The 10,000-nt window shown below is 30.4% G+C and overlaps 1 protein-coding gene across 10 annotated transcripts in view; it reads right to left on the bottom strand.

Moving 5' to 3' along the window:
- GluClalpha (glycine receptor alpha 1) overlaps positions 1–10,000 on the bottom strand; it is an 87,557-nt gene that overhangs the window by 29,751 nt on the left and 47,806 nt on the right. Inside the window, exon 4 of one of the 10 annotated variants that reach the window (XM_085659849.1) lies at positions 8,460–8,527. The exons of 8 other annotated variants lie outside the window; for them this stretch is intronic. In XM_085659849.1, coding sequence (XP_085515975.1) covers positions 8,460–8,527 — 68 coding nt within the window. Of the gene's footprint in view, positions 1–8,459; positions 8,528–10,000 lie in introns of those variants that run through there. One more of the 10 variants, XM_085659855.1, reaches the window with a different exon arrangement.

The raw sequence follows: 10,000 nt of genomic DNA, 5'->3' as shown, positions 1-10,000 counted from the left end.
CTTCAATGACCTTATCACAGCTTACATATATATATATATATATATATATATATATATATATATATATACATATGTATAACTAAACCATAATCGACGATCCATTAGTGAAACTCCTATAGAGATATAACGAGCGCATACAAACACACACACACACACACATACACACACGCACGCACGCAAATATACACACGTAACAGAGACATATAACATATATAAACGATGGAGGAAATCCAACGTGTCTATATGTCCTTCGTTACTCATTCGTGCGATGTGTATCGATCGGGGCTGCACCGATAACTCTGAATTTACCCTCTCGTGGTCCATCTCTCTCTTTCTCTCTCTCTCTCTTTCCGTGATGGAGGTCAAGTTGGCTCGCCTGGAGCGCGTATATATGTATGTATGTATGTATGTATGTATGTATGTATGTATATACGTATAGGAACGATGATACATTGTACCTACGTGTACCTACGTACGTACTTATCGTATATATGTATTTTCATATGTATGTGCCTGTCTATTTGTGTGTATGTTTGTATGTGTGTTAGTATGTTCGTGCGTGGGTGTTATATATAGAAGGAATGAGAGTCTGCTAAAGGATGGCAGCTAGAAAGGAAAGGAAAGGAAGGAAATCGCGTGGGACCGATTCCAACGTTCCCTTAGGGCGGCCAAAGTTCAAAGAGAATCGGAAACTACGGCTGTTGACAAGATCAGCTAGCTTATGCATCGTTCCTGTCAACTTTTCTTTCCTTATTGGGATCCTCTCTTACTCTCTCTCTATATATATATATCACTTCTTTCTTTCTTTTTTTTTTTTTTATATATATTTTTTGTTTCCTCTCGTCCCTCCATTGATATCTCTTATAGTGTAACGCGAACATCGAAGAACTTTGGCATCGAACCAACAATGTGTCAAGAAAAGGAAGGGACATAGGGTGGTAAGAAAGTAGAAAGGGTAGGACGAAGGGACGAGATACGTTCGCTCGCTTAACCCTATTTTCCCTTAGACGTTTCTTTCTTTTCTAAGTCTCTTCTTTCATTTTAATAGATTTTTACCAATTTGCTTTTTTTTCTCTTCTTCTTCTTCTTCTTCTTCTTCTTCATTTTCTTCATCTTCTTTTCTTTTTCTTTTTTTCTTTTTTTATCAGGATCATCTGTCTCATCTCAAATTATTATATCGGTGCAATGTAATATCCATACTTTCCTTTATCAATTTCCCTTTGTTCTAATTGGCACATATTCTATAATATATACGCGTTCATTATAATATCCATCGAAATTATTGTATTAAGTCAGTTTATGATTAGAATTAGAATATATTTCGCATTTAATTGCGTTCCTTTTTTTTCTTTTTCCTCCTTTTTTTTTGTTTTTTTTTTTGTTTTTTTTTTTCTTTTTCGAGCAATGAAACACTTTGTTAATTATCAATTATTAATTATCATTGTCGTCATCGTCATCGTCAATGTCATTGTATGAATTCGTATAGTGCTCAATCATGAAATGAGAAATTGGATTAGGATATATTTCGTAGTGACCTTAATAAGGATTGATATAATAAGGATTTGTATAATCGTTCATAAATAGAAAACAAAAAAAAATATGTAAATAAATAAAAAAAAAGAAAAGAGAGAGAGAGAGAGAGAGAGAGAGAGAGATTTTTGCCACATAGACTATACGAAATTATCTTACGGGAAAGTAAAGTAAAATTATAAAATTTGATTCAAACATTCAACGTATTTATATACATAAGTATATAAATGCATATATACATATATACATACATACATACATACATACATACATACATACATACATACATACATACATACATACATACATACATACATACGTACATATGTTGCGAAAGTTTGTTTGCTCGTTCGAAAATTTCAAATTTTCGTGAAATATCGAAAAATCGTTCGATAACTATTTCTACGGGATAATATATTACGTGCAGACGATTTCTCGATGTTCCGGTTCGCCAATCAAATTTACTGACGGACGACGTTTTGAGAATTATACGACGAGAATAGATATCATAATTGGCCCTCCTTTTCCCTCACTTTTCTAACTATCCTACTTTCTCTCTATTTTCAGTTCTCTCAAATCCCCGTCAATCCTCACTTCCCCTTCCCCTCCCACCTTATCCCCTTTTTCCTCCTCTATATCTCAGTCGTTAAATATGGCTATATTTACTTCACGTACTTACGTAATTCGTTCGCACATTCGTTATCTTCGAATAGATGAGGGATTCGTTTGTTTTCAATGTTCCTAACTTGGACGGAAAATTTTAACGAACATAAATCATTCGGTAAAAGTTTCACGACTTATACTTCGTCCTGTTTGTCCTCTAAATTGCAACTATTCCCTTTACTCCAACCAAACACTCACTCATCCACTTTTTATTTCTCTCATGGCGAATACCCGGATACCAAACGACAAATTCCTTCGTTCCCTTATAGGATTCGATCGGAAAGAAAAATTCGATAGATTCTTTGCTATCCCTCTTAAGAATCCGATACCTTTTACTTCCTTAGGATACTTCAAATAAATTTTTTCCTGCCCTTTTTTTTCATCTTTTACTCTTTCTTTTTCTTCATCTTGTTCCTTTCCCTTTTCTTTTTATTTCTCTCTCTCTCTCTCTTTTTCTCTCTCTCTCTTTTTTTTTTCTTTTTTTTTTATCCTCATCCTTTGTCATTTCAGTCTCGAAACTAATCGAACGAAAAGTTCTTCGTCCTCCCTATCTCACTCTCTCTCTTTCTCTCTCTCTCTCTTTCTCTCTCTCTTTCTCTGTCTCTGTCTCTATCTCTGTCTTTTTCTTTGTTATTGCACTTAACGGACGTAGTTTCACAGTAGACACGAATCTGTCTATTCTATTCGAATATCGCAGAATATTTTTCATTTTTAAACGATACCACCCATCGTTTCTTCGTTTACTCATTCATTTTACCCTCATTTTTCATTGTTTGTCAATGAGAAACACGTTTTACTTTTTTTTTTTTTTTTTTTTTTTCCTTTTTTTTTTTTCTTTTGTTTCTATCGCTTTATTTTACTCTTCTCACGATTCTTTGTGAAGAACTAATTTGTTCGCTTTATTTGTCAGGAATTATACGATGAAATCGTAAATAAATAGAGCGAGCCACTCGAATCGGTCATCATCAATGAATGAAAAAAAAAGATAGATAGATAGATAAATGCTGAATGAATCACGTTGGCAGGAGACAGACAGACAGATAGACAGACGGAGAGAGAGAGAGAGAGAGAGAGAAATTTCTTCTATTACACTTTGTGATCTTCTCTCTCTTTCTCTCTCTCTCTCTCTCTCTTTCTTTTCTATTTTCCTTTTTTTCTATTTTCTTTTCTTTTTGGAAAAGAATCGAATTTTTTTTTTTTTTTTTTTTTTTTTTTTTTTTATTATAAAAACCTGCACGATTTTTGTTTCTAAAATAAAGCAGAATATAATAATAATATAAATTGTTACGTAAAATTTTCACAATTAATTTCCATTGATAATGGATTAAATCGAAAGAAATTTTTTTACAAGTGATTCGTGGATAAATTTCTTCTCTTTCGTTTTGTTCTCTTAATCTCTCTTTATCGTCATACAAACTTTATGCAGAAAATAATACATCGCAAAAACCCATTTTGATAATATACCCTGACACCCTTGATGTAACGTCAAAGAAAGTTGAAAGATGATCAGGAGGCAAAAAGTTAATTAAATTTCTGGCAGATGTTGCCAGTTGAAAATAATACAACACAACGATCATATTTGCATTGACCGTAAAATAGATTTTTAACCTTTAATTAATAAAACAGTTTACTTTTTATCGTATTTTTATAAATATTATTAACATCTGTCACGCTGAAAAATTATCGTGTTATTATCGTAAGTATTAAGAAATCAAAAAAAAAAAGAAAAAAAAAAAAAACGTAAAAAGAGAATCCTGAAAAATTATTCAACTATTAATCAAATGAAATTACTTTAATCGCAATATAATGACCATACTTATCCATCGATTTTTTCGACAGTTGGTTTTATTCTCACTTCTTAACCCCCTCCCTCACGCTTCTCTCCCTCCTCCTCCCCACCCCTAAAAAAAAGAAAACTAAAAAAAAAAAAATCAAAAAATTGATCCGACAATGCAGATTATACGTATCGTTAAAGATATTAGAATTATTAAATGAAAGAAAAACAAAAAAAAAAATAAAACAATTTAACATTTTTTAAATCGTATAAATATTACACGATCTTATTATAAGGGTATCGATTTTGAAAAAATTGCTATCGAACTTTTTATCGTTTATAAAATAATAACTCATTCGGAGGAATTACGATTAAACGATTTCACGCAAACATATTGACGAGAAATCGTTGAATTTATTGGTGCAATGAAAATCAAGTGTTGTGAGAATCGACAAGAACAGACAGCGAGATGTGACGTCTATCGACATAACGAAGGGTCCAAAGACGAAGAAGACGTATAGCGAAGGGACTTTGCTTTCTGAGAGTTTGCTTTCGAGAGTGTAAGGGTGTTCGCATGAAAGAAAAAGAGAGAGAGAGAGAGAGAGAGGCAGTAGGGTGAAAAATAAATACATTTACGTGCGCTATAAACGTCGAGAGACAACGATTGATGCGTTCAAACGTAAAGGGACGAGGGACACGAGATAAAACCTTATTTGTTCTTCTTTTTTCTTTTCTTTTTCTTCCCCTTTTTTCTTTCCTTTTCTTTTCTTTTCTTCTTTTTTGTGTATATATGCGTTCGTCTATACATCTGTATGTGTACCTCTCTCTCTCTCTCTCTCTCTCTCTCTCTCTCTCTCTCTCTCTCTCTCTCTCTTTCTTTCTCTCTCCCTCTCTCTCTCTCTCTCTCTTTCTCTTATTTTCTTTGTACGTGTATGCAAATATACTTTACACAAATCCGTCTATAAACGAAGTGACAATAAAAAGAACGACGAAGTGCGAATCAATTGAATTATTTAATAACTATCACACAGTTAGTGATGGGTATATATATATATATATATATATATATATATATATATATCGACTAACTAATAAAAAAAAATTGTCGATACGGTAAATTTAAAATGTTATGAAATTTTTGGAGATATACATGTATATGGAACGAACATACGTCGTGGATTATTTGAGTGTTATGTAATTTTCTTTTTTGTTTCTGTTTTGTTTCTGTTTTGTTTCGTACTACATAGATTTATTTGAAAAGTGAAAAGAAAATAATTAATTGATGGAGACGAAAAATATGTTCGATCATTTTTCGATTGTCTTTTTGTAAATGATGAAGAAAAAATTAGAATGAAAAAGTTTCCGACCACGAAAATTATTTTTTTTTTTTTTTTTTTTTTTTTTTTTGATTGGCAATGTCATTCGATGAATGACGTATAACGATTGTTTTTGAATCGAAGGGAAATGAAAAAAATTTGAATAAAAGGAAAAAAATTGAAACAAAAAATTTTTTTTTTTATCACGCTATAAATGAAATTAGAGCAACCAAAAGGAAAAGAGATTTAATTGCTTTGCGTATTTTACATTAGTTTCATAATATTTTGAATTTTGCGATTTAAGGTATCATTGTTAATTAAAAAATCTTACGTACGAAGTTATAATTAAAACATTTTAACGATGGAATATTTATTAGAAGAGATATTTGCTAAATGTAAAGAATGATACAACAGAAAACAAAACAAAATAAAACAAAACAGAAAGAAGAGAAAATACATAGAAATTAAATAGAACCATAATACAAAATGATTAGCCATATTATAGATATTAAATAATTTCAATGAACTTTTAAGATTTTATCGTGATGAATTAATGCTATTAGAAGAAGTATATTTAAAAAAATTTTTTAAATAATTTACACATTATATCCATTGAAATCTTTTGTTCGTATTATTTTTTGTGAAACGAAATAAAAAGGAGAAAAAAAAAGGAACAAAACAGAAGAAATGTCCGCGCGTTATCTGTGCATTGTCGTAAGGTGAAAAAGAATTTCTTTCTTTTTTTTTTTTTTGTCGTGTTCTATCCGAAATGTAACTACTACTGGGATATATATATATATATCTGAGACAACACACGATTTAGATTCAAATCTCTACGTTTTTTCGAGTTACCATGGTGCTACTTGCATGCCGTAATACAATCTTGAAAACATTTAAAACTGATATACTATATGTACATATACATATACATATACATATACATATATATATATATTGTATGTATGTATATGTATATATATATATATATGTATATACACTTGAGACTCATATTTAATATATAGTATATATAATTAAGATTAAGCGGATCTTAAGAGAGAAATATATGGATGGATGATTTTAGATAGAAAAGTAGAAAGAGACAGATAGAATGAAAGATGGAAAGAAAGTATTTAGGAATAATGGGAAAAAAATTGAGAGAGAGAGAGAAAGAGAGAGAGAGAGAGAGAGAGAGAGAGATACAAATAAACAGATAGAGATAAACAGAGATATGAAAGAAAAAGTGTGTTTTTTGTACATTCGTGAGAAGGGAATAACAGTACTATAAGGATATATTATCGAATTAACTATTACAGTTAATTTAATATGTATAATAATACATATACGTATAGTTATAGATGGTCTTTCATTTAAAAAACGAATACCTACAAATATTTTACTTGGATTGTATCGTTTTGAGAAAAGAAAAAGAATGTTACATGAACGAAGTAGCACCGTACGAAAAAAAAAAAAAAAAAAAAGAGAAAAGAAAAGAAAAATGAATGCACAATTTTTATTTTTTTTCTTTTTTTATGATATCGAGGAGCAGTGTTTATTTATTTATTCATTATTTTCTTTTTCTTTTTTTTTTTTTTGTTTTATGATCGTATATTCTCTCGTTATCGTAGTTTGATACCTCGTAAAATATCAAATTCTCATGGGTATCATTTTTTTTTTCTTTTTTTTTTAAATTTAATACTGCGAAAATGAAGATCGTGGATTTGTTCTAATAAAAGAAATATAGATTTCAAATTTGCGTATTTCAATTAAAACGACTGTGTCATATCAATTATGGTTAATCATTTATTATTTTTTCTTTTTTTTTCAAATTATAAAGAATATTCGTGATTTTGTTTGTCTTCTTCGTTATATCGAATATATCTTTTTCTAAGACATATAAATAATAAAACGTAAATTCCATATTGTTATCATAGTACTCAATTTGGATTAAGAGTATAATCGAGTATGATGAAACGTTCAAAAGAAAAAGAAAAAAAAAAGAAAAAAAAAAAAAAAAGAAGAAGAAAAATATTCAATACCTTCTCGATCATTAATCATCACGATGAAGAAAATTCGTGGTGATATTCATTATTATTGGTCAAACAAAAATTCGCAATGAGTTAAGAGAAAAAGTGTAAAAACGAAGATAAATCGAGGATAATTAATATTTGATATTGCTGGCGAGTCATAAACAATGGAACTATTAAAGTGGGAATGGGGGGGGGGGGGAGGTAGGGAGCTGATCCTTTTTTTTTTTTTTTTTATCGACGAGATATTAATTGCTCAGAAATATCGAAGATTATCGACGACACTAATATTAGCAATACTTTTAGAAAATCTGTCGTATGTTATGAGAATTCTTTTTTTTCGTTTTCCTCTCCTTTTTTTTTTCTTTTTTTTTTTTCTTTTTTGAACGACACGAACGCATGACGATTTACCTTGATCATCGTTGGACTTAATACTTTTAGATTCTGTTTTTCTAACTTTGCATTATTTTTTTCTTCTCTTCTTTTATGTTTTCACGTTGAGGAAGATTAAAAAAAAAAAAGAAAAAAAAAAAAAAAGAAAAGAAACCTTAAAAAGAAGTATTTGAGAAAGTAACATCTGTCATATTATCATCGTAATTTTTCTTCTTCGAACGGTGCAAACTTCGTACTTTAACATTCTTTTCGTTACGACGCGATTCATAACAAAACGAAACAAAATAAAAAAAAAAGAAGAAGAAGAAATAGAAAAATGAAAAAAGAAAAAAAGAAAAAAGAAAAGAAGAACGAGAAATATTTTAAGTGTTCGTTTAGAAAATGAAAAACTCAAACTCTGTAATATTGATTGGGAAGTATAATAATGATTGTCACATGTACATTGGACGCATATACAAAGGAACACGTATTATGTTTTTAATTACGTGTATTAATTGCAAGAACGTCAATTCGATTCGTGATTTATAACATTGTGGGTACGTATATAAGATATTTATAGATAAATTTGTAGGATCATCAATACTCAGCATGATTTAATAATAATGATAATAAAAACGGTGATAATAATAATAATAATAATAAGAATAATAATAATAATAATAATAATAATAATAATAATAATAATAATAATAATAATGATAATAGTAATAATAATATATGTGTCGGTGAAAATTTCAGGGGTTCATTTTGTCAACTTACCATAGTAACGTCATCTATTTTTGAGATACTTCGAACAAATATGTTGACGCGGACAACCGCGGGTCCATCTAACATGGCAAACAGAACAAAAAGAATTAATCAATCGCTGAGCATTTAACAAAATCGAATTAATCGGTACAATGGTATTGTGGTTAAAGAAAATAATTTTTTTAATGACCACGTTCAAGGTAGCTCGCTCTTCTCGCTGGCTTGCTTTTTCCTAAATGACAAAAGGAAATGAAGAAAAAAAAAGCAGATTAAGAAGAAGAAGAAGAAGAAGAAGAAGAAGAAGAAGAAGAAGAAGAAGAAGAATTATAGAAGAGAAAAAGATGAAGATGAAGAAGAAGAAGAAGAAGAAGGAGGAGGAGGAGGAGGAGAAGGAAGAAGAGGTATAAGTATAAAGGAAGAAAGAATTGAAAAAAAGAAAAAAAAAAAATCGTACCGCATCGATTTTATATATCATGATTAAAAACGCATGCGCGTTTACGTTTACTTACGATTCGCTATTTCTTTTTTTTTTTTTCTTTTTCCCCATTTTTTGCGTGTGTTTTTTTGTATTCTCTTTTTCTTTCCTTTTTTTTTCTTTTTACGCGTACGCTGAAAATTTTTCGTTTCTTTCTCGTCGTTTTTTTTCCCCTGGATTATTTAATTTCTTTATTTCTTTTTTTTTTTCTTTTATTCTTTTACTACATACCATATATATATATATATATACGAATATACCATATGTACGTACTCACACATATATATATATATATATAATAATAATCGTCATCATCGTTATCATCATTAACGCATCGTATTCTTTATCGTGGTAATTGTGGACGAGGCGACACTTTCTTCCTATGATGCTTTACTTTTTATTTGCTCAAGAAGTCAAGTGGTCCCATTTAACGTCCCTCCTTATAACGAGCTGCTTCTTCGGGCGTGAGAAATGAAAATTAAGATGTTCTGGCGAGGAAGCGCGAATGGTAGGGGCAGAAGAGAAAAACGAAGAAGAAGTAGAGAAGGGGGGGGGAAAGTGAAGGAGAAGAAGAAGAAGAAGAAGAAGAAGAAGAAGAAGGAAGTGGAAGAAAGAAAAGTGAGTACGAGAGAAGATCGGGCTAAAGGAGTACGATAGGATAAAGGATATAGGATATAGGATTTGGCTGATGTACTATGGTGGATTGAATGGGTGTATATGTGTGTGTGTGTGTGTGTGTGTGTGTATGTGTGTATTGTACGTGATGGGCAATGGAGGGAAAAGATGGTAAAGTGAAAAGAGGAAAATATGAAGGAATAGCTTTGAGCTTCGCTCGTTATAATAAATATCGATTTACCGGTAATAATCGAATATTCGAAAATAAAATTGTGAGAAAATAAAACTAATAGAGACAGAGAAAGAGAGAGAGACAGAGAGAGAGAGAGAGAGAGAGAGAGAGAGGAAAGGAGTGACGTATAGAGAGAAAAGAGGGAAGAAAAATTGAACGATAACGTATGTAAAATGGAATTTGAGATAGTAGACGAAGAGGAGAACATAATAGAAAATGACGACGACGACG

Source organism: Vespa mandarinia, chromosome 10 (genome assembly GCF_050613455.1).
Source record: "Vespa mandarinia isolate Hongniang chromosome 10, ASM5061345v1, whole genome shotgun sequence".
NCBI classification, from domain to species: Eukaryota; Metazoa; Arthropoda; class Insecta; order Hymenoptera; family Vespidae; genus Vespa; species Vespa mandarinia.
This window is presented reverse-complemented; position numbering and strand designations above follow the sequence as displayed.